Source organism: Vanacampus margaritifer, chromosome 5 (assembly GCF_051991255.1).
Source record: "Vanacampus margaritifer isolate UIUO_Vmar chromosome 5, RoL_Vmar_1.0, whole genome shotgun sequence".
Classification (NCBI taxonomy): domain Eukaryota; kingdom Metazoa; phylum Chordata; class Actinopteri; order Syngnathiformes; family Syngnathidae; genus Vanacampus; species Vanacampus margaritifer.
In genome coordinates this window covers 9,844,147-9,870,732 of record NC_135436.1, presented here as the reverse complement: position 1 = coordinate 9,870,732, position 26,586 = coordinate 9,844,147, and the positions used below count along the sequence as shown (strand labels likewise).

The 26,586-nt window shown below is 37.9% G+C and overlaps 1 protein-coding gene across 3 annotated transcripts in view; it reads right to left on the bottom strand.

Moving 5' to 3' along the window:
- The window catches only part of LOC144052300 (chloride channel protein 2-like), a 104,227-nt gene extending 79,274 nt beyond the window's left edge, over window positions 1–24,953 (bottom strand). For 2 of the 3 annotated variants that reach the window (XM_077566235.1, XM_077566234.1), the window contains exon 1: window positions 24,354–24,950. In XM_077566235.1, coding sequence (XP_077422361.1) covers window positions 24,354–24,404 — 51 coding nt within the window. In that variant the 5' untranslated portion in view covers window positions 24,405–24,950. Of the gene's footprint in view, window positions 1–24,353 lie in introns of all 3 variants that reach the window. The other variant, XM_077566233.1, reaches the window with a different exon arrangement.
- Between the last annotated feature and the right edge of the window lie 1,633 nt (window positions 24,954–26,586).

Here is a 26,586-nt window from a genome sequence, read left to right as displayed (position 1 = left end):
CACTGGAACAGTTGTGAGAACTCATTTGCAGTGCCAAACCCAACAAATTTGTGCAAGAAAAAAAAAAAAGGAACTGAATCACAAAATGCTGACTACAGGTGAATTCTTGTCTGTGCACATGCCAAGGGAGAAAAAGCAAGAGAGCAAGAGAATAGAGAAATGCCACAGGTTAAGGCATTCACCCCCCTTATAAGAAGTCTCCCACTTCAGCTAATGAGCTCCTTCACGCCTTCATACACATCTATACACACACACACTGTACTTTTGCCATATAGGCAATACAGACCTTCTGCTAAAATTGCAACATTGCTACTTATGGGTGGGGTGGGTGTCTTGTCACTGAGTAGCCTACTACTGTTTGGTCTTTTGACCACCTGATGGCGCCATAGAGTAAATTAATCCTCATTAAGTGTCAGTTCATGTGCCGGCACAGTTTGCTGGAAATGTTGACGCTTCATTTTTTTTTAATCACTAATCTAATCCTCAAATACTTTAACTTGTTTGTAGAAGAACATATTCAAACAATGAGTACATACTACAGGTTCAGTGGGATCTTCTTATAAGCCAAACAATAAAAAAATATACATTATATATCAAAACGAAAAAAAATGTGTATTATTGAAGCTGAAAAATTGAACGGTGGAAGGTTTTAAAATAAAGCAAGTTTTCAACGCTCCTGCGGGGCTCTCTTGGGGTCTAATAGGGAAGTCTTATGTTCTTGTGCCAGACTACCATGCCAACCTTCAAGGCCTCTCTTCCACTCACCCAGAGCTGGACAAATACTTAGAATAAAAGCAGGATGGATGGATGACAGAAAAGTAAGAGGCAGAAGAAGCCACAGGAGGCATGCACTTGAGCAAAGCAGCATGAACCTGAGCATGAAGAGAAGAAGCAATGAAAAGAGAAGAGTACACAAATGTGTGACAGGGATTTTGGTGATTTAGCACTATCAGGAAAATTCATGTAAACTGAATATACAATACAGTTGAATTTTTTTTTCTTCCTCAATATAAGGATTGTAAAGGGAAGGGAGAAGAAACCAAACAATGCTGTGATTGGTAGAAGAACAGACAGACAGACAGAAAGTCTTCACACCTGCCCAATTCCAGTGCAGTGAATCCAATTTGATGAAATGATACATTTAAGTGCAAATACATCTAGTTAGGGATGTTCAATAGCATTTTTTTTTCATACCTATACCAGTACAAGTACTCAACTCGAGTCACAGATTTTGCATTAAACAATTGCATTAAACTGACAATGTTCTATTATTCTAATTTCTCATTTCTAGTTCCTGATTGTAAAATGACCACACGAGGGCGGCCAATACTGTTATCGGCCACTGTCGCATGTACAGATACCTTAAAATAAGGCCTCGTACCGGGCCCGATACAGATATCTGGTCACGGTACTCGCTCATTCTTGCATAAGCAACAGATTTATACTCAATCTTATGCAGTTTGTTTTAATGTAGCCGTTGAATTAATAGAGTCTTAATTTACATTTAAATATATTCCCCTTTTTATTGGTACTTATACAAGTAGCCTGAGGAACAAATGTGTTTCCTTATCCTAACAATAATACCAGGGACATACAAGCGCCTGAGCAATAATTATTTGTTGAAACACTTGAAAATGTAAAATGTATATTTATTTATAGCCATAATGGACAACTACTGTATATTTCAAGACAAGTTTACTGTGACTTGTTGTAGACTAGTTTGTGATTAATAAATAATAATAATGAAGCACAGTTTGTTGCAAGCTGGACACACCATTTATTGTTTTGGGGTGGTGAGGCTGCACACCTGCCTTAGGGCTTGTTGTTCTATCAAACAAATATTGTGCTTAACTTTTGCCCTTAACCTAGCCAATTAAACCTCAAGGAATAGTAAGAGAGTGTGAAAAAGAGGAGCTCGTGTCCTCTCCTCTCACTTCATTTATTCTTTACTCTTGCTTCATAATTTAGAGTCACGTGGCCTTTTAAGGACAACACTAATATTAACTTTTTCGTCATTTCATTTTAGATATAAAATCTATCTGGATGGTTTTGAGAACCATTTGAGAGTGATTTCCTAAAAACTGTTAACTCTTTTCACAATTATGATGCGACTTGTGGTGACCCCTGAATTGCTCCATCAGGGGTCACCACAGTGAGTGAGTCACATGCATGATTTGTTGGGCAGTTTTTATGACACAACCCATCCATTTTTTTAACCTGAGTTTGGGACCAATTATGACGGTAATTACCAAGTAAATAATGCATTCATCAAAAATTGGTCATTGAGGCAGCTGGGGTCAAAGCACATCAAAAGAAAAATGGGCCAACTAACTTCATATTGGAAGATTGGACTTTGACCATTTCACTATTCTTGACTTTATTTTTAAATAAAAATCCCTTTATTTTGTCTCCTTAAAGGGGAAGCCAACCCAAACATTTTCTTTACAAGTGTCTCATTAAAGCACAGATGCGCGCACATATTTTATTGGCGGTCTTATGGTATGACTCTGAATATTAACTTCTCATCTTGGAAATAAATTATTGAATTTTTCCAAGTACCTCCTGCAATGTGCTCACGTACCCCTGCTTGGGAAACTGGTGAAAATATAATCCAGTACGACTGTATGGCCGGTCAAGCCCTGCTACTTCTCATCATATTTTGCACATCAAACTAAATGTGATTTACTTGGATTTTTCCTGCCCGTATTGTCATGAGTCTGTAACTTCGCTTATGTCGGGCAAAGTTGATGTGTGCATTTTATTTTTGGAAACCCTGACTGGAGTTGTGTGGTAAACATGAGCCGTCTAGTCACATTCACTACTTTGCTAAGGGCTACCTGACAATTTATACCGTGTCACCCACACTCAAAGATGCTGTCGAACTCAACTGAACTCTTGGCAAGTGTGTGTGTGTGTGTGTGTGTGTGTGTGTGGGTGTGGGGGGGTGGGGGGGGGGGGGCTTCGCAATGACTTTTAAAACACAGACAAGCACCAATAACTCTTGAATGAGGAAGATATATTTTGCTCAGTTGATTTGATTTTAAAGTATTTTTTTTATTCAAATTGAGTAAGAAATAAAGATGACTTCAAACTAAGAAAAATGCTTTTGTTGATTTGTTTTAATTAATATTATGCTTGGAGTGTGTCACCACTTATTTTAAAGCATTTCATTATTCTATAGAGCCAGCACATTTTTCCTATCTCAACAAATCTTAACAAGTGTAATTCTCATAACTGCACTGGCAGATAGTTATACAGTATATTTATTAGATTTAGACAGGCAATTTTTAATAATGAGGGTGGTAAGAACTTTGCTGTGCTTGCATTGACATTCCAGATTTGATAAATGTCATGTGGTGTAAATTATTTTTAACTATTTATTGTCAAAGAATGTATATTATAAACACACGGCACGCTACATTGGTGACAGTGGTGGGATTTTTGCCCTGATATTTCTAACTATCCTCTATGGACAAAAACGTTCAGGAATTTGTACTTTTTTGAATGAAGCTGCTGGCCCCATTCATTCAACACAACTTGCAACTAACATGACTCCATCACAACATCACTGTGCGACCATTCACTTTTACACTTATAAGAGAAACAAGAGCACTTTGGTGAGTTTAGTATGCAGGAGGAGAAATAAGACAATAGCGATCAATGACGTTCCTGGGCGGCGACTAGGTAACTAGCAGTGTTTGTCTTTTTTTTGGGGGGGGGGGGGGGGGGGAATTCACTAGTATTTAAAATAATCCTCTGTGACCTCTTTCTTTGAAAATATCCCATTATCACGTGGAAATCCGCAGCTAATAACACGACCATTGTCTTTATAGCTAAATGTAGCTGTTGCGCCTTTTAATCATGTGCGCTTTATAGTCCAGGAATAATGGTACTTACTTTACAGTTACCTGCTTTCATCAACAGAGAAACACTGTAGAATGTTGCTATTATTCAACACATCAATAAGGTCTAATTTTCTTGTTGAATGCAGTAGAGAGCGCTTTCACTTACCTGTATTGTATGTATTATAGAGAGTGCTACAGTCACCTGTTATCTACTTTTTGTACTTTTATTTTGTAATTTTCCCTATGGATAATTATACTGTATTTATTTAATTTTTCCTTATTTTGAGTAGTTAAATATATATACACTTATCAATATCGGCTAATGTGAAATTGTGATAAATGTTTTGACTATCGCCGTGCCATGTTTTCCAATTTAATAATGTCATGCTATACAGTTAACAGGTGAACCTTTATTATTTTGCACTTGATTTTATTTGGAACATAGACTAACTCAGGGAGTTGTGAGTTTTATTTTGCACTTACGTTAATTTATTACAAATGAGTCCTAAATCCCAGTGCGTTATTTGTGTTTTATTTTTAACTTTAATTATCTATTGCAGATTGACTTAAACAAAAGGTCTTCTTTAAAATTATCTTTCATTGCTAAGTAGGATTTTTATGTTTTAAAGGGCTCTTGGTATCGGTTACTTGAGTACTCACCAATATACCAAAGAGTTGAGGAATTGTATTGGTATCAGTCTGGAAAAAAAGTGGTATTGAACATCTCTAATCATAAGTTTATACCTTTAGTAAACATACTTTGTAGCAACTAATGGTTCTGGTGATAAAATTGAGTGAGACATTAGAAACAGAACAAACGAACAGACAACAGAGTCCCAGTGAAAAAAGACGTGAGACAGAGGGAGAAGAGGCGGGAGAGAGAGACATTTGCACACAATGACTCCCAGTGTTTCGCTCCGTGTCTCTTGCACGTGCTTGATCAGGATGTGGGACGGCACCGCCATGGCACTGCCCTGCACTGGCCCCAGCGCACACACTCTGGGCCTGGGGATGCACAATCTGTAAAACTCATCGCTCATGTCAGACTGCAAAAACACAGCTGTGACAATAACAGGCCTAAGAAAGTGATGAAGAACTTGTGGTAAGCTTTAGACTAAAACACTAAAAAAAGGGAAACCTAAGGACACAAAGCGACCGAAAAATTAATTAATATTCTTGAGTTGCTGCTTGTGGAGATATTCTGACAAACAATATTGGCGAGGCGGGGGGTTGAAATCTGAGACTCACAACATGATTAGAAGACCATGGAGTGGGAAAGAAAAAACAAAAAAAACTAAGACTATGAGAAAGTCAAATACCCAACCAGGTGAGAGGATAAACAATAGAGGACACACTACATGAAGGCTCAGAAATTCTCACGCACATTCAAACGCATACAAAGAAGATGCAGAGGAGGGACCCGGGTGAGAGCCAACGAAGATTGTGCGTGCGTGCGCATCAGCCATTGGTAACACAGTTTTGTGTTTCAAAATGTTGCAAATACTACAATAAATGCTCGACTGAATATTTGTGTGTTAATACCAATTAGTTGTGTTTGTAAAATTCACAACGTAATTGATCATCAATTTCCCCCAAAAGGAAATTCAATCAAGTGCCTATCCATAATCAAAGGTTTTACTTCCGCACACACATGCATGATTACACTCTCAAACATTACAAAGCTTTCTCAGCTTAATCATGTGCCTTCAGATTAGCTTGGTGAGATTTACACGCGGACACAAAAGGCACAAGCTTGCATCGTTGACAAGGCTGACAAGACCAATATTCGCACAGTTATAGTTACCGTAATTAGGAGCACCCGTGTCAAATTTAAGGTCCCCAAAAGCAAATCATGTGCATCTACTTCATTTTATGTGCTAAATTCAGTTCCACAATAACATTTTTCAATAAATTTGCCTGATTTACATGGAGCCATGTATTCCGATTAGAATGAATCCAAACGGAAGGAAAATGCTCCATATAAAACACCTCAATCGGAATGAAAAGGCTGAATCCGAATGGAATTTCATTCGGAATGACAGGGGAGATGCCACGGACTTCCGACTTTTACACATCAGCGTCGTTTCTGGCCACTGTTGAAATGCTTCGGACACTGAGACCGACACTACACACTCGCAGCCTAGCACCCGTCGACGGGAACGCGCAACCGAGGGGCACAAAGGCGGAAGCGCAAGTACTGGGACACGGCCCACACGTCGCAAACCAGAAACGGAAACATAGTTGATGGGTGAAAACCCGGAAGTCCCGCCTGCTCCGTGGCATATAGTTCATGGCGAGGGCGCGTGCCGCAACGTGCATACTTTGTCTGGACGTAAATGAGTCATGACGTCGTCGTTTCCAGCCACTAAAATGGCGGTGTCTCCCCAGAGCTTGTCTGCGAGGGTAGAACTTGTTTTTAAGTACTTTAAACTTGTTTTCATCAAGATGTTGCTTCAAAAAGTGTTAACACTATCACAACTACTAAATGACGAATAAATAAATAAATCACGTGATTGACGTCTGTGCCTCTCGCGGCTGCCGCGGGGCTGATCCGATTAAAGGAGGGGAGCATATAAATGGCAGATCGGAATGGATAATGTCACATTTACATAGAGACTTTAGTCACTACGATTGAAATCATTCCGAATGAAGATCTCTGATCACCGGTTTACATGTGACGTGATCCATTCTAAGCGGGACGCACGGACATCGATCACATGATTTATAAAGACGGAGTTCATTCGTCATTTAGCACAGTAGTTGTGATAGTGTTAACACTTTTATTGAAACAACATCTTGATAAAAAACAAGTTTTAAGTAATTAAAAACAAGTTCTCCCTTCGCAGACAAGCTCAGGGGAGACGCCGCCATTTTAGTGGGTGGAAACAATGACGTCAAGACGCATTTACGTCAAGACAGAGCATCCGCATGACAGACGCAGCCTCGCCATTCCGAGTGTATACATGACGCTTGTTTGGATTGACGAAAGGAATATACCACCCCTATGATTCCGAATGAAATTCAATTCAGATTCAGCCTTTTTATTCCGATTGAGGTGTTTATATGGAGCATTTTCATTCCGTTTGGACGTTCATTGTAATCGGAATACATGGCTCCATGTAAACCAGGCAGAGTTCGGAACTATTTCAATCGGAATAACTAAAAAGTCTCCATGTAAACCCGGCTGATTGCAAGCATTTTTTTGTTGTTGTTACCAAACCCCGGTTTTTAAATAAATTGGAAAATAGTTGGGAGTTGTCCACGGAGGTGACTGACCGAGGGAGAAATCTCCCTTGCGTCCCCCACGGTCAGAATACCAAGCAGGAAAGGATAACACCTATCTCGTGAGACAAAAAAGGCAAAACTGAAGTCGCACAAGCGTCGCAGAAGGACGTGGATCAATATTAGAGCAGCGTTAATACTGAAGTAGGTGGAAAAACCTAAGAGGATTATAACGGGAACCAGAGCTTGCGTTCTTCTTGCTAAAAAGGTAAGACCTCGTCACAAAAATGCGATAGGGTCTATTTATGATAAGCAATACACAATAAAACTACCACTAACGTCTCGGTTCACTCTTGGCACGTGCATATCGCTGGCTTCCATTCTACCTTTCGCTAGAGGGGTCGCAAATCTGCTAAAACGCTGTATCTTGCGACATGGACCTTTAAATACAACTGAACTAAATATTTAAACAACGATTCTTCCATATAACATTAGAGGGAGCTTGTGTACAATTAGTGGTACTAGCAGTACATTGAAAACTTATGTGCTATACATTTAACAGTGTCAGTACACATTTTAAGAGGTTCAACCATGTATTCAAAATAAGTGGTGTACTCCAAAATGGAGTATTTTAAATCAACAAACTGGGCATACGTTTGCATGTGCCTGTTTGTAAAAACCTACTTCAGTACTAGTACTGCCTGATGTTTAAAATCTGTGGAGACATGCACATTTAATGAGCTGAAAGCTATGCAAGATCATATGATCCCGGGAGCAACACTGTTGGGAAATAACAGCACGGGCCTGACTAATATGTGGTGATAAAAAGAGAAAAGCTTCCCTGATGACTGTCTTCATTGTGTGTTTAGATAATGTCTGTTTATCACTATGATTTATGGGATTTTCTTTAGTCACAAGTGGACAAATTTTCCAGCACATGGTCAGTTGTTTTGGAAAAAGCTAGTGGCTAAAGATAGTTAGCTAGTCACACTATGTCAGTTAGCTTCTATTTTTATATGTCTTTGCTAACACACTGAATCAGTCTACTCTAGTAGGTCAAAAAAAAAAGGCTGAAAAAGCAGAACAGATTTAAAATGACATACAATACAGTGATGACCAAAACCAGTACATACTGGATATGAAACTGTAGATTTGCATACAGTATTAGCAGGTCAAATCTTCTTGACCCTCTTCTCTCCATCATGCAAGAAATAAGAATGTTGCTAACATTAGGACCAGTGTTGTCATTTTTACATGCCGGAGGGGTCGGAAAAGTTTCTAAATATAATGAAAATGTTGCTAAATTGGCAACACTGTAGACCCAAGTCTACCTCACTTTTACTAGCGTCCACACATGCTCATAGAATAAAAGCACAACTTTGAAGTTTCAAAATAAAAGCACCATTATTTTACATGTCATACTCATTAAGACAATAGTCAGGTTTCCATCAAATTGTTTCGAATTTAAGCAAATTTACTGGGTATGCGCATGTCCGTTTCCATCTGTTCTTCTTTTGCGAATATTGAAAGGGGACTCCGCCGCTGTAGGTGTGTATACACCATAGAGATGTGATCCACCAGTAATTTAAAAGAAGAAGAAGAGGAAGAAGAAGAAGAAGACCAGGAAGCGACTGTGCAGTGCAATGACGTCGTATGAGTTTGTCATTCTTGATAAACCTTAGCTTTGTTCCATCTAAAATAACATTAATATTCGCTTCTTTAATGAATTCCAAAAAGATTTCTGTTTCGTCGTCCCCCCAAACATACCTTACTTTATCGTCCGATAGAATTGTTAAAAAAAATCGATTCGGCAATATATCGCGATATTACAGCGCACAATTCTCAAATCAATTCGTTATGCGGCCAAAGCGATTTTTAAACATACATTTTTTTATGGGAATATTCAACAAAACATGTTACTTAGGGTTAGGATTCACACATTAAGCATGGAAGAATGTTATATTAATGGAACATTAAGCCTTAAAAAAATTTCAGTGCTGTTCAGATATGAACATGAGACTACAACCTGTTTGTTAAATGCAGTGGCTCAGTTATAAGCCTGAATTTTCAGATAAATAAATACATACATTTTCATACAAATCTCACAGTGTACATGTACAAGTTTACTGATTAGTATTTTCAATTTTTTAGTTAAAAATAAATAAATTAAAATCGCAATAATCAATTTATAGATTTGTATCGGGATTAATCGGTATCGAATCGAAACCTATGAATCGAATCGCCAGGTACTAGGCAATTCCCACCCCTATCGTCCGATATTGCTTTGTGACTACAAATGTACGTGTGACGTGTATCTGGTCTTGCCAGAGGTTATTTGCTAAACCTGTTTCCATACCCAAAATCGGCATTTTCCTTTTTTCGTTACGCTTCAAAGTTCACCCCCTCTAAGCGTAAAAACTTTTTTGCGAATTTTGGGCCTATTTTTCTAATGTTCCATTTCCAAAAGTTTCCATTCAGTTTTATTTTCGCATTTCTTGAACATTTTAAGAAAAATGGGTGGATGGAAACCCAACTAGTTTCTGTGAGTATATTTCTAAAGTTAATATTAATGTTTTGTAGGAATTGAACTGGATGCCACTATTTTACACACAACCTAAAGTAGGGTTGTCAAAAGTACCGATACTAACACGTATCCGGATACGATACTACTTTGTCATCGTATCGATACTATCGATACATGGTATCGTGCCTGCAGCGTCAGCCACGCGCACTCTACTAGCAGCGCAGCCTACTCGGCAGGCAGCCTCCCGCAGCCCAGAGAGCCCACACCGCGACTTCACTTGCTCAAATACTAGCTGCTAAGTAGGGCCAGTGGAACGGCAGGAGGGCTAAACCAGTCTTGGTGGACAAGAAAAAGCAAGATGCCTTGTTGTTTAGTTATTAGCTGGCTATACCGCGGTTAGCTATACGCTCAGTGACTGAGCAATGGTATAGAGTATTTTCCTGGGTAGCGATATCAAGTTTGAATTTTAGTATCCTGTAACCAAAAGACATGGTTTGTTTGTTATGTATGTTAAATGGATGTTGACCTCTCATATGTATTTTCTGGATAAATTGACAAAAAATACCACAGACACTCAAAAATCTTCAGTTTGCCCATGTAGTGTGCTCAGTCAGTGTTGACAGAGTGGCCTGTCCTAAAAGTCGCTAGAAGTCACTAAATAACATCATTCCCTAATTTGCATAATAGGCCATTTGCATGTACTAGTAATAACCACTGTAGAAGAGAGGAATAATGTTGTGGGAGAGGCGATAAGAGAGTTTAAAAAAATTTATAAACATTTTTAAAAAACGGACACCAGAAAAAAAGAAAGAAAAAAATAAATCCTGAAGATGCTTTAGAAAGTCGTCAGATTTAGCGAGAAAGTTACCAAATTGGCAATACTGTGCTCAGTATATATTTCAAAAGCAGCGGAAGGCCCCGAAAGAGTACTTTAAGATTAATTAAACGTGATGCTGATTGACATGGGGCAAGCTGCAGACATGGGTTTCACACCTTGGTCAGTGAAAACCAGGTATGCAAACAACACACACTATGGCTGTGAAGAAGAAAAAAAAAATACTGTATTGTATTGAGCTCAAAAGGGCATGTGCATGTCTGCTGGAACAGTGGACACATGATTACATTGAATCTCTCATTCCAGTGTGCCTTTCTTCACCTTCACCTTATCTTACCAAGTCATGCTCAGTTCAAACAATCAAACTACAATCAATCAAGTTAACACTTTGATGATTGTTTCAATCCTGCAGCAAGTCCAGTTCCCAGAATATGTCAAATGAGACATGTAGTTAAATATGATCCTGCAAGCAATTCCTCCCCTCCAAAAATGTTATATTCCTCACTATGTACTAATTTTTTTTGTTTTTGTTTGACCGACACAAGCTGAGCACAACCTGCAGCTGGAATACCAAAAATACAGTAACTGTTAAAAATGTACAATATACTGTGCCAGAGTCATAAAGAGGTACTTTCAAACAATATGTTGCAAAATGGCTATTACAGAGCCATTAAGTATTTTCTATGCGTTTTTAAGGCTTTATAAAATACAGAAGACATCATTAATGCTACTAATAAAAATCCAGGGTCACTGTGCTCAGGACACCAAGCAACTATATGAAAAGTAGTCAAGGCATGCACTGTATTATCTAAAATTATCTATTAACGTACAGGATCATTAATGATTAGCTATTGAGAGGGGCGATAGGAATATGAAAAAACATTTCAGAATTGAAGATTTATTTTAGTGTTAATGCCCATACAAATTACTTTGTCAAAACAGAGAATTATTGTAGATTCTATTTGGCAAGAGATCCATCTTCATGTTGACAAAAAAGGAATAAGCAATGAAATTTAAAGATATATATATATATATATATATATATATAGTTGAGATTTGTGCAATATCAGCAACTGATGGCATTTTCTGGCAATAACTGGTACTGCATATTATATTCTATCTCATGTATCAGATCATGTTTTACATGTCTGTTTATTTGTAAAGGTTATAGGTCACAGTCGTGGAAAAAGATTTGAAATAGTCATCACGTAAATTTCCTACGATAAAAAAAAAAAAGGCATTTTAACAAGGGTGTGTAGAATTGTTGTATCCACTGTATTAAATGTTTACATTTTGGTTAATTATGTACACCACACTGTTTATGTTGCTTTATTGTTATATGTCTGATGACAATGGCACACTATTTAAACAACCATATAATAACATTAGTTTATCTCTATCAGTGGATGTACTGCTTTTGAGCAGTGAGTGATACAGTGAGCAATGTCCACATTAATATCGCTGTGCACATAATTTGTGTGTAATATTGCCTCAGCGGGCACATTTTTGAGTTTCTGCATGTTCAGGTTATGTTTGAGGTTTATTTTTGCCTGGCTCACACTGTGGGAACACTGCAGCATATGCAGACATAAGAATCTGAAAATGTCTTCATCTAAAAGTGAGGTCACCGCTCTTGCGTGCCTCATACGAGTCTTTCATAGATCAACAATGTATCAGACTAACATTTTATTCTCTTATCCGCACTTCGTAACCTCGGGATGGGGAGGGAGCAAAGTTACTCAATTGCCGAGGCCTGAGCTAATGAGTAAGTAAAAGATTGATGTGTGCAAGCTCTTGATTCAAACACGTGTATTGAGACAAGGTGTACAAAGTAATTATTATTTATTGATTTCAAGACTTTGCATTTTTTCAACAAACAAAACAACAATTTAGTTTTTAACACTTTTGTTTATAGTCCAGTACAAAATGGCCTTGTAAATATGAGCAATTCCTCTTGCATTTTTGTTTTGCTGCATCCACATATTTTCTACATTGCATCTTTGCACACATTCAAACCGTAAACTCGTCGCACTCATCTCTTTAATGTATTTATTTGATCTTATTTGTCTTTGTTCTTACTAAAAGCTAGTTTGGGACCACGGGTATCATTTTGTGCCATATCATGAGAAAACGTGTGTTGGTACGACAATTCTTTGAATCCTTGAAAACTCAACTTTAAATAAATTTGAAAAAAACACTGGATAATAAATTGCAAACAATATGAAATTATATACTAAAATAAAAGCAATAAAAACAATGTTAAAGCTGTGTGAGCATTGGCCAATTAGGGCAGTGTGGTGCGTCATATGTTTGGAGTATACACATTTAGATTAAAGAGTAGAAGGCGAAAGTTGCAATTACACTTAATATAACACTTTTTTTTTTTTTTTACAGAATAGGAAGAATATAAGCATTTAAGTATTGTGATATTACCTGTCCATTTAATGCCTTAATTTTCGCAAAATTCATTTAATTACCTGTGTAAACCCTGTAAAAGCACGCTCAGGGAGGGGCCGAAGAGCACACGCTTACTACACAAGCAACATGATTTATTCAGAATGCTATCACAGCATAGTAACTTGCAAACACACACACTGCTCCGTTCGACACATTGGTTATTTTTCTTAGATTTAAAATGTTCTTACGATCTTGAGAAGCCAAAATCGAAATCACGATTAGATTTTGATTAACTGCGCAGCCAGGGACACATGGCCTAAAGGGCAGCATACATGAAGGAACAAAAGGAAAGGAAAGGGGGGGAGTATTGATTTAACAGTAACACACGACAGCAAAAAGGATAATGCTACATCTTTGGTAATGACTATGGGCTCTTTGCACAAATTCACTACTTCCTAAACTCAGCACCACACCTTCATTTTCTGTCTTTCATGATTGTTCAAACTGATTAATCCAGGTGTGCCTGACCTCAGTAACCACTACGGCAATGGCCAGACACACCTGGATTAATCAATTTGTCCAATCATGAAAGACAGGAAATGAAGGAATGGTATTGATTTCAGGAAGTAGTGGATTTGTGCAAAGAGCCCATTCCAGGTCCACTGGTAACTCATCGAATATATTGTACAACTGAACACACAATCTATAAGTGGTAATTGTAACTGTAGAAGAACATTTCAATGCAGACAAAGAAATAGGACAACCCATTTTATTGATGAAATCCTCTCACACAAGATTCTTTGAACTGGCCATCTGAGCAAGCTTTTTCTAAAGTCACTGTCCTGTAAATTAACAATCCGGAAGTCAACCCGGCCAGGAGTCGGGACTTTGCCAGTTTTCAGCATATGGAGCACCGACAGACGCAGCCATAGAGTGTGAAATTTAACATACATTAAATCACTGTAAACAGCCCTTTGCATTGAAAGCAAACGCCGCCATGCATGCATCTAATTACCTCAACAAAGTGAGCTGCTACTACAATGTGAACGCAATTTGGATATGTAATGATATGAAAGGCACACGTGAATAAATCCTCCTCATTATGCATATCCAAACTAAAAATGTCACAAATAGTATACATCCATAAACAATTCTGCCCATTTAGATGAACACAAAGATATTATTATTTATTCCAACAGGTGGATCTCCACGTTAATTGGGCCTTCTGCCATCAAGTGAAAGAATATTGTCTGTTAAGTCAGTGTTCAATGCCTGCAACCTCTCAAATATCCACAATCTCTCCTTTCTTCTCTTTGTATTCCTTGCCAACAGGGGAAAAAAATAGCTAAAGCAGCCAGGGCAATAAAAATCACTCGGTTGGTTGTGGTTGAATAAAATAATATGTACAGTATATGTGGCGCTTCAAAATATCTACCAATAAGAATTCCAGCAGTCACAATTTTTTGTTGCAGCAAATTGATGGTTGGCGGGTTCAGTTCCTGACTATGATTTGTTTGAGACTTCCACGTTACACAAACTACAAAGACTGTCTTGAAAGACTGCCGACTTTCTAGATCAGTGATTCACAACTGGTGGGTCGGGATGCAAAATGGGTCGCGGAACAATTTCAGGCGAGTCATTGACAGCTTTAAAAAAATAAAATAAAAAAACGAAGACTTTTAATTCTTAACATTTATTATTACTTTTTGTTGTTGTAAGTGTATGTATAAATCTGAGGCATGCACCATATGAGAATCTTGTCTAGGGTGCCATATTGGCTCAGGCCAGCTCTATTCATTTATGCTATTGTCACTAAGTTTAGTCTGCATCATAGCATTATGTTTTTGGTGGTCAAACGGATTTTAAATATATAAAGATACTGTAAATGTATTTACAGAGACTATGTTTAAATCCAAATATGCTTTATTGTTCTGAATTTCTATAAAAGTGGGTCATAACCATGGTTGCACGATATTGGAAAAACATGCGATATGCGATAAAATTGTCGAATATAGCGATATTAATATTATTGTGATATTTTACATGTACCTATAGAAATTACATTTTTTATTATCTTATGAAAGAATGAGCAAGCTCAATGTATTCTGAGTTAATTGTAATGACCCTAGACAATGTTCCATATGATACTTATTGCAATACGCATATTGCATGGGCCAATGTCACAATATTGATATTTTGTCGATGTATTGTGAAGCCCTTGTCGCAACTACGGATGTCAAAAGTGATTAATCGTTGACTTATCGATTAAGAAATGAACAGACAATTTAATAAACTTGTAAAAATTGATTCTCATATGAATAGCGATTATCATATAGTACGATTCAGAATCTATTTTAAATGTCCCAAAATCGATTTAAATTATTTTATACCGTCTTGCCTTTGATTGTGTGTGCCTTTATTGGGAGTGCTGTTCGTGTTGTACTTGATTAAGCCACTTTGGGGCAGTGTGGTTCTATGCGGTCTGATACACTGTTAAGGTCCACATTAGAGAGCAGAAGGAAAAAGTCACGATCAAGTTATTCCAAAAAAAAATTGTTTTTTGCAGCGTGGAGCCGTTCTTTTGAGTGATAAAAGTGCCGCGAGTAGCGCACTAATCAGCATTAGCTAGTCAGACTAGAGTATATCATTACGATTCTTTGCACATCTATAAATTGAAGCAAAAATCATTGTCAATCAAATCATTTTGAATCAAAAATCATTCTTAACCGAAAATCGATTCTGAATTGAATCACAGACCCAAAAATCTGAATTGAATCGTGAGACATTCAAAGATTCCCACCTCTACTCACTAGTAATTTAGCTTTCAATCAAATGTAGATTATTATCAGAAATATAAAAATGTGCCGCACATGATGTTGATCATTAATGACTCCTAAAAAAGTTGTCAAACTTGAGTCTGGTAAGATGGAGCTATCTTTGTGTTGCACAACCAGCCATGTGGCACACTTGCACAAAGGCACCTCAGTCAGAAGTGCTCAGGAAGCAAACTCTCTCGTTTGCTGAAATGAGTGCCTTATTATTATTAACAGAGCGATTTACCGTTAAATGTGTTGACACAATCATGTTAAAAATCTTCTAAAATAAGGCTAACTCTGCAAACAAGATGATGCAATACTGTTTTACTCTACATAGATACCAGTACAGTATACCTGCACTGTATGTAAAATTTAAATGACGCGAGTACAAAAGGAAAATGAATAGAAAGTTTAAAAAAATAAATTTAAAAAAAGTGGCTCCACTCCAAAACAAATAAGTTAACAGTCTAGTCACACCCGCACTAAACTGAGACCCAATGGGCAGTCTTTCAAACAAAGTGTGTGCTTGTTGGAAGAAAAGGGGACCTACTGTAGAATAAATCTCTGATCCGAGAGACTGAATTGGGTCAAAAACAATTTAACGTCATTATAGTATTCATTTTTAATCAAGATAAAAAATATTGTAGAAGAACTATATTACACTTTTATACTGACTTTTGTTAGTCCTAAGAGATGCTTTGGCAGACAGTAATTCACACACCAAATTAAACATTGTAAACACTATGGCGATTGAAAACTAATTTTACATGTGAATATCAATATTATGATATGCACCTCCAGTTAGTTTGGATTTGTTGATAAATCAAAGTTTTTGAAAGTTGATTATAAAAACTTTTTCCCCCTACAGGATTTTCTTATTCTGATTATTCATCTATATTCAGTGATTCTTAAGGTGTGCCATGGGAAACTGCCAAATACCGCTTCATTGACCAAAACAATATTTTTTTTACAAATTATATATCTAGCATCTGTCCATCTATGAGAGTTACTTACAGAGACCGACAGGGCAAATAATTTATTTTTCTACTAAATGGCAAAAATTATATAATTGATATGTGCATCCACTTCTTGTGACATGTTTTGTGGTGTGCCATGATATTTTTCAAATTTATAATACTGCATTTGCCTTGGCTCAGTTAAGGTTGGAAATAACTTCTCTACTTGATCATGTGATCAAAAAAAAGTTCTTCAAAACAGTCAAGCGATCTAATAGGTGGGTAGACAGTATAATACACAGTAGATATGAAAAGTCTAAACACCCCTGTTTAAACGCCATTTTTTTTATGAGGGAGAGAGAAAGATTAAGGAAGTGCAGGAATTACCTATTTGGAAAAAAATACACATATAATGCAACATCCCCTTTTATTGTGACAAACATCTATATGAGTGCACAATGATGAAATCCCTCCACGTCAAAAATAGTTTTGTAGATTATGTCATTTGGATGTTCTATTTTGTTTGTTTGCCTTAAATGGTAGACAGAAAAACTTTGGACAGCACAAGAACTACTATGATGTCCACTGCAACTTCAAATATTTTAAAAAATGTATATGACTGATGCATTTAGTAAGAATTGATTAGGACGGGTTACTAATAAGCCATGGCTTCAAACCATCAGCCCTTCGTTCAGATGTAATGTGTCCGAAAGGAAAAATTAATAAAAACAAAATAAATAAATTAGTAACAGCAGACAAATTATTAACAATACCTTAAAAATTACAAATAGAAACTGTAAATGTTTCTAAAATAACCAAGCATTCCTGTCTGGAACTTTTTAATGATGTGCAGTGGATATATAAACAAGATCATATGATCAAAAATGTGCTATCAACAAACGCAGTTTCCAAATTAAGCAACCTAAAACATAAACAGCAGATTATAAAAATGAACATCCTCTTCTATCGTCTTATCTGTCATCTTCTTCTATGCCAACTTTGAATGGCATGCCACCTCTTCAAGGTTATCCTCTGTGACCAGAGTGACAGCTGAGAAATGTTGAGAAGGGTTCAACTTCTGGTGTTTTTGACAGGTACAGTCAAGAACGCTGTCAAAACAACACCAGTTGACAAAAGAAACGGAGAACACCGTAAATCAGTTGTGCCTTTCGCAAACTATGAATTTAAACGAACGCATCTTGAATGGAACTGCCGTCGTTTAGTCACTCGTGAATTTTGGGCAAATGGCCTCAACAACGTGCAAGTTGGGGACGGACTGGTTACGCCTGAGCGAATGTGATTTGTTCACTGCAAACCAACTTCACGCATCACTTAGAAAATAACCACACCTATTGATGATGCTATGACTGATTCATTCGTTGCAAATAAACAATGTGTATCACAACATATATGACTTCGGTGACTGATCCTGCCCTGGCCCCAGAATGATTCCAGTAGTGTTTCCACTTCTCACTTCTGTTTCCATTGGCATCTGTTTCTCCAAGCTAACATCTAATATTGAGTTCAAGTTACATGAAAACAAACACACACCTTCCCCCTTATCTGAATAGACTACATATAAAACAATTACAGATTGGAGGAGGGGTTGTGGGGGGGGTAGCATTGTCTAAATAGGATTGTGTAGGGCAGTGTTGAGAAGATTTTAGATATGTTATCATCATCAACAAATGCATATTTGTGTGCGTTGATATGACAAGTTTTCTTCTTTCTGTCCCCTTTCATTTCTTTTAAAGAATGAAATATTTTTGGGGAATTGAATTGAATGTACACAGTTAATATACAGTATAATAATAATAATAAATTTTAGTACATGATTACCACTCAAAGTAAAGCGGCATCTCTCTGAAATGACAATGTATTACAGTCTGTGAATGCTCAGGGATGAATCATGAATGACAAAGCACTGAAACATAATCGTATCCGAAATTAGGCCAGAGAGCATGCAGCTATGAACAGAAAATTAGTATTACAATGAATAAGTAGCGATAAAATAAGATGACAGCTACATTAGCACACACTTCAATATTTTCCAAAAATCTTTCGGCCTCAACAATAAGCGCAAATTACAGTATTGACAATTCAGAGATGACAAGTCAAATTGGCGGTCAATTCGGTGAAAGAAATCGCTCTGCTCATTGAAAAGCCAATTGGACTTTGGATTGTTGTAGTTTGATTTGAGAGGATAAGTTTTGATTTTAAAATATGATGAGATGTCATTTGACTATAACAATCTGTGTGGTTAGTATGATAGTCACAGGCAAAAGCAATACAATCCGCCCTTTGTTTTCACTGTATAAAAGGTGTTGCATTGGGGAAGAATCAGAATTGCCCGGATATTCGGAATTGTCGATAGCCACATTTCTATGACATGTGCTGTACACCCAAGCACTTATGTTGATGTTTCTCAACTCTGCATTTTACAGTAGCAATTAGCATTAGCGTATCCATCTTCTGAAGCATTACCCAATGTTCACCAATCAGGATTTGATTTTATGAAAAATAATGACGAAAATAATGCCCTATAAGCATTTTGTGCCATTAGCGTCACAGTACAAGGAGTTTAATGGTACCAATGAAAAATATCATAAATGTATAAAAAGGGAGCAGTATTATCAGCAAATCGAGAGAATCAAGTGGCACAATATCAACAAAATCAAAATTATCTTTTAATCTATCGAGTCTTCAAGCTTAGTCTTTCTATAGCCCTTTCACTAGTGTTTGATCATCAGCACAGCACATGACAATTTCAACTTCAACTTTTAGTTTTACATGCAGCTGGGTCAATGTGTTCTATTATGCATTTGTTAGCAAAATTACCAAAAGCTTTCTTTTTTGTTTGTGAACATCTGTGATTGATTCACACTACAAGTGCTTTGGGCAATTATGGCACAGGATGGATCATTTTGGCAAACAAGAACAGCCAAGGACGTCCTTTTGTTACTTGGGTGAAAAAATGTTGAAAGCTTTTGATGCTTATCTATGCTTCAAGCCAGCAGCATATTCACACTTTAGCACTGAACAAACACTACGCAAACAACCTTTTGTACAGTCTTTAAATGCATGGGTCAAGTACTTGTCAACCTGACATCCTTCCACAAAAAAATAAAATAAAATCAATAGATAAATAAAACAAAACCAAAAGGCATAGCGGACTGAAAGGACATAATGGCTCCATATTTGTTGTCAAAAATATTTATAAATAAAAGTTATGAATACATATATAAATAAAATCACTAGCTACTTTAGTATAGGGTGAAAGAAAAATTCCAAAGTGAGGTCAACAACAGTAACAACCGATGCCCTTGGCTTGTGTCACCTTAAGACAAATGGCCACCACACTGGCACAGAAAATGTATTATTAATTTTCTATTGTTCTTTGTGGCATACTTTCATTTGACTTTTGTTTGGTTAAAGAATAGAGTAAGTAAGAGTCCATATTTTTTTATTTTTTTATTTTAAGAAAATAGGTGGGAGGAGTTAAAATAGCATGCCACAGTATAAAGATTTCCAAAGTCAGAAAGGCCTATGACTCATGGCATTAAAGGTTGTGGTTATATGACTTGCGAATCCCTTATTGTTATTGCTAGTAGTATGTTCTTTACACGTAATTTTCCCAGCACAATCATGAGGCCTGATTGGACCGAACTGCTAAATGGGAGGCGTGACAACTACTCCTCCATTTACCAAAATAGAATGTGGCTGAGGGATATTAGACGCAACAAAACCAAACTCAAAAGTCAAAACATGAGAACTTGTTACACATCTACCAAATACTTAATAAAAGGCTACTGATTGTCCTATCAGCACTTGGCCAAACAAGTTTTAGTGTTGACATGGCTCCAACACCTCTACAACCACATAAAATTTCCAGATTGAAGATGCATTGTAAATTAAATGCCTCTATTGTACCACCTTGTCACAACTAACCCACTTGTCAGTGTGCAGAACAGCCAGGGGCGTCCAAAGTTCAGCCTTGTGGGCCATTTGTATTTTGTTGCTCATTTTTAGTAGTCTCGGGCATATTCTTAAAATTAAATGAACCAAGTTCACATCAGACCCAAGCACTTGTGTTTGTCTGCACTGTACATCTTACTTTTGACACAGTATTGTGCTGCTCTGACAAGGAAGGCCAAGAGGAAGTGTGACCGTTTAAGTATGTTATTGCAGTAATTAAGGTTATGATGTTCGAAGACACAACAGCCCTCCACCGGTGTCAGGCAAAAGCTGAGATGACCATTAGCCAGCTCTCGACAAAAGGAAATTATTTGCATGCAAATGTGAAAAAGCATATTATTTAAAAAGGTGCTTCCACCTCTTGCCATTCATTATTTTTTAAGCAGCAGTAAGTTACACATTGTTGATACACTGAATCAATGATTGACAAGGAAATGTGATTCTCAGACATTGTATAATGTCAAAGTGCTTGAAGGCCAGAACCTTTTATCTCATGCCAAGCCTCTACGCTAAATGACACGTCAACATGTCAACATGTGATTTACAATGGTCATCTAAGCCCACATTGTCACAACTTTTTTATGTCCTGCAGCCCGATGCTGGATTGTGTTATTGCAAACCGAGAATCTGCCCGTTTATAACAGCACACATCTAATTATCATGCAAGGGGCAAGCTAGCACTGTTGTAAACGCCCATTTATCATCTACTTGTTTTCACTGGCCATGGTATTATTTATTATATTATTTAACTATTGTTTGTGTGCATTGCTCACTGTGACGTAGCTTTGTCTAATAACTTTCATAACTTATTTTCATCAGATAAAAACTGAAACTATATTTATCAGTTTGCTAGAAACATTTGCTAGAAATTAGATCCCAGCAGAACAAGTGAGGCGTTTATTCACCCACACTATTCTATTTACTCAACAAATGCACAGCACGGGAAAAAAATACATTCCTTAAAAACATTTGTACTTTTACCACAATACAGTACTGTTTTTTAATAAAGTCTTGTCAATGTATACCAAATGCTTTGGTTCAGCAGCATTAAGCCTGCAACCATTACCACCTTACTGGGATGCAATGTTCAAGGCACGCAAGTGGGGTTTCCATCCAATTATTTAAAAAAATGTTTACGCAAATTTACTGAAAATGTGCAAAACGGGCATGTCAATTATGCCCGTTTCCATCTGTTCTTCTTTTGCAAATATTGAGAGGGGACTCCGCCGCTGTAGGTGGCAGTATACACCAAATAATTATGATCCACCAGTTATTTAAAAGAAGAAATAGAAGAAGTGACTATGCCGTGTGATGACGTTTGCTTTTGTAATTCTTGATAAAACGCAGCGTTTCTTTGCTATTTTCCATTTAAAATTGGATTAATATTTGCTTCTTTAATTTATTCCAAAAATATTTCAGTTTCGTCGTCCCCCCAAACATACCTTACTTTATTGTCGGCCATTGCTTTGTGACTACAACCGTACATGTGACGTAATATTCGGTCAAAACGTGCGACGTGTATCCAGTCTTGTCAGCATTTATTGGCAAAACCTGTTTCCATCGTCAAAATTTGCATTTTCCTTTTTTGATACGTTTCAAAATCCACACCCTCCAAGCGTAAAAACTATTTTGCGACTTTTGGGCCCTTTTTCGAAATTTCTAGTGTCTCCATTCAGTTTTATTTTCGCATTTCTTGAATATTTGAATAAAAATGAGTGGATGGAAACCGAACTACAGTTACATTCACTACAGTCACACTATAAGGCAAAAGTATTAGGACACCCGTCACCCAGCCAGTCTACTAACAATGCCACAGGAAATAAAATGTCCCCAATTTGTAGCTATAAAAGCTTCCACTCTTTTGCGAAGATCATTTTACAAGACATTTTTCGTACATTCACCCAGAAGACCATTTGCGTACTTAAAGGTTACTGATATTGGAACTGAAAGCGGCCTGGCTCTCATTTTCATTTCAAGTTCTTCTCAAAGGTGTTGCGATTAGGGCTCTCATCTTCAAAACCATACTCTTCCAACCATGCCTTTCTGGACCTTGGTTTGTACACTGTGGTGCACTTGAGCAGAAAGTGGCCCACAAAGCACAGAATAGTCCACAATTCCTTGGCTGAATGCACAGTTCAGATTTAGGGGGTAACTAAGGGGTCTAATTGAACCAGTTATTAATTAAAAACAATACTTGTCATAACACTAAGCCCACACGCATGCTAGTACTAACCGTAATTTCAGTCTTCAACTGATTTTCAATACAAACGTCTCAGTAGCCAGACATACAGTACAGTATTTCTCACAGTCTACAAAATCTATGCTACAATGGATTCTTTGACTCATCTTCCCACAACAAACCAACAACTGCCATTTTCATACAAAGAAACCCTGCTACTACAACCCACAAGGAGCTGAAGACAGGCCCAAAGAGCCCATTAATACTATCACAGGCTATTCTGGCAAATAAATCGTTTGTTTCGATTTTGATGTTTTGTTTATCCTCAAAATTATCAGCAGGGTGATGGACACTAAACAGAGGAGGTGCAGGGGACTTTTCTGTAGCAAAAGCTGCTTGAGCACGTTGCTCTGTTCGGAGCATGAGACCCCGCCAGGGTGACAGAGCGTCCAGTGCTGAATCAGCAGGTAGCACATTGTGTAATCTTTCAAACACACATACAAAGATTAAATGACACAGTGTGTGTGTGCGCGTGTGTGTGTGTTTTAAGGGGCTTTCTAAAAGGAAAGTTATTCAAGAAAAGGACTTCATAGATGTGTTACAGTGGTGTCCCTTCATTTTAAGCAGTGCTCTCTTGCTGAATAGGTCCTTTAGGCCCATAAAACAAGTCTACTCAAATAGAAGATTCTTCAAGCCTGGCAGAGGTTTTGTCAGTAAAAGTTCCAAGACATTTACATGCAAGTGCACGCGTGCACACACTGGATTGGATTTAAACTGTGCCCTCTATCATTCTGAGGGACCAATCCTTAGATCTAAAACGAGACCACAACGGTTGCAAGTCAAATATAAAAAGGTAGCATGATATACAGGTAAATCTATTCTTTGCAAAGCTAAGTAAAAAAAAAAAAAATTAAATGACTAATACAAAATATTGCTGCCCAATATGTATGTATACAACACTGCAGAGTGCAGACCAAAGAGGAAAAAATGTAAGGTAACTTAGATTAATAATTTATGTCAATAGATCTTTTCTTTGGGGGGTCATTACATACCCAACATGTACAATACAGGTACTTATGCTGAACTTGTACCCACCAAACATCCTAAACAAGGCTTGTGCTGTGATTATTGATGACAAATTTGACCTTGGATGTTATCTCGTTTTAAAGGGATACTTTATAAGTCATGTATCAATAGACCTGAAGGATATCTTGCCTTTAGCTTTGCTATGCTTTGTTATGCTAGTTGTGCTCTGTTTATTATTGAAGTCAACCAAAGAGTCACGTGCCAACGTAGACTGTAGACAAATGGACCACGTGAAGGTACTACAGCTCAAACTTTTTTTTAAAAGATTCAACTTGTTCATTCATTTTCAGCAGCAGCGACATGAATACGCCAGTGATTGGCGAAACGCATAGGAATTTTTTACATTTTGATGTCGCTACTCTAAATGAGCTTTAAACCGCTTTGATATCAATGTTGATGTCACCCGCTGGATCCGGCGGTGTGTTCGGTGAAGTTCGGCTTCGCTCAACAGTGTGTAGAAGTGACATTCGAGTGTGTGACTGGCGAGCTCGACTTGAGATGACAGCACTTCAACTTACCAGAGTTTGCTCATACTGCAGCGCCCGCTGGTCGGAGCCGTCCCCAGCCATGGTGAGCTCCGTGCTGCCCGGGTGAAAGCTTGCTGTTCGGAATTGAGAGCGCACCGACAGCGAAGTCTCACTGTGCGTGCAGCGATTAGAGCATTTGACAAGTTGCACACTCTTTAGAGGAGTTCGAAAGCAAACTCCAACTCAGCAATGCCTCCTGCTTATAGCCAAGTTTCTTCATTTTATACCCTCAAGTCCCAGCCGGGGGAGAGTCACTTGCGAGGCGGAGCTCTCTGAGGTGATTTCGACACTCCCAACCGGAGACAGTTTGCGCCAATTCAAGCCCAATTACCCGCTGCTAGATTTTATGCTTGAATATTTATTTTTATCATGAATTTTTAAACTATGTATTAGTTTTAGTTTAGTATTACTGTTACTTAGTTTGAAGTTTATTTCGAACATACAGTCATAAAAACAAACTAACAAAATAAAAATAAAAATATATATAAACCTAAAACAAAAATCAATGTAATATTCCAAGTGAAAACATGAACTGCTAGTCCGAAAAGGAGTAAGAAGTCAAACTTATTAAATCTTACCCCTCGCATCACATTTATAATTAGGTAATCACAAATTGCAGATCATGAAACATATATACCTAAATGAACAATTATTTATACACCTCGGTTAGCACGTCCGCCTCCCAGTGCAGAGGACGTGAGATCGAATCCGGGTTTCGGCCTTCCTGGGTGGAGTTTGCATGTTCTCCCCGTGCTTGCGTGGGTTTTCTCCGGGTACTCCGGTTTCCTCCCACATTCCAAAGACATGCGTGGCAGGTTAATTGAACACTCCAAATTGTCCCTAGGTGTGATTGTGAGTGTGAATGTGTCATGTTTACTTTCAGTCTTGTTTACTCCCTGTCATGTTTTCCCCTTGTCTTGTCATTTCCTGTTTTATTGTGAAAAGTCTGACTCCTCTCGTTTCTGGTCACTTGCCCTTCCTCGTGTGGTGTCTGTGTCAACCTTGATTGTGTCCACCTTTCCCCATTACCCTCATGTGTCATCCAATCAGTGCCCTCAGCCAGGTGTGTCTTGTCATGTCATTAGTGTTGGTGTATTTAGTCGGTTGTCTCCCCCCTGTCTGTGTCGGTTCATTTTTGCTGTTACCATGTTCGTAAGTCTTTCGCCACGTCACGCTGACCTCTTTTCCTTTTCCTTATCCGGATCCATGTCATGTTGTTAGTCTCGCCTTAGTTGTTTTGTCATGTTTTGTTAGTTCAGGTTATTTTGTATTTTGAAGTTAGGTTTTTTTTGATTAGATATTAAAACGTCTTTTTGGACTGCACCTCTGCCTCCTTGCCCTGCCTTCCCGCATCTGGGTCCTAAAGCCCCCACCTTACTGACAGAATGGTTGTTCGTCTCTGTGTGCCCTGCGATTGGCTGGCAACCAGTTCAGTATGTACCCCACCTACTGCCCGAAGCCAGCTTGGATAGGCTCCAGCGACCCTTGTGAGGAAGAAAATGGATGGATAAATGTTGTCTTATCCACATGTGGTTTATTAAAATCAAACAGTTTGACCATGTTCAATTCCTTGTCTATTATTTGCTGAAATTTACTTTATTTTACTTACTTACTTTACTTAAAGAGGAGTTAGTAATTTTCAAAAAACGTTGTTAAAGTGACAGTGTGTAATAATTGACCACTTGATATTGCTATATCATTGAATACAGCAAATATGCATACATTTTGAAGCACACACACTATGGTGGCTCAGAGAGACTACACTTCGCAAGCCTACCAATAATTCTTATTTGCGTGAGTGAACGAGCAACTCAGCGAGCGACAGCTCGACTTGGCAGCCGATGTGAAGCCTAGCAAGCCGGTTTTAGCCGGAGCAGCTGGCAAGAGTGTCTAGTGGGAGTTAGTCGGAGCCCTAGGCTGGAGTGGCTAACAAAAGCAGCTAGTGGGAGAAGCTAGTTTAATAAAAAGCTAGTAAAACTAACCCTTTGCGTGAGCAAAGCAGAAAGTGACAAGAGGCGGGAGCCCGAATCATGAAACTCATTGACGTCCACCTGCAGGCTCCAGCTGTAGAAGGTAAGCAGCAGTCGACCCATTGGGTCCGACATTAGATGCAAGCACCACCAGCGCTAACCATGTTTGCAATGTTGTCCTTTGGACAGCCGTAGCAGGAAGATGGCGGCAAAGCATGTCAGCCTCTTGTAAGATGAGGCTCCAGCCATGTAAT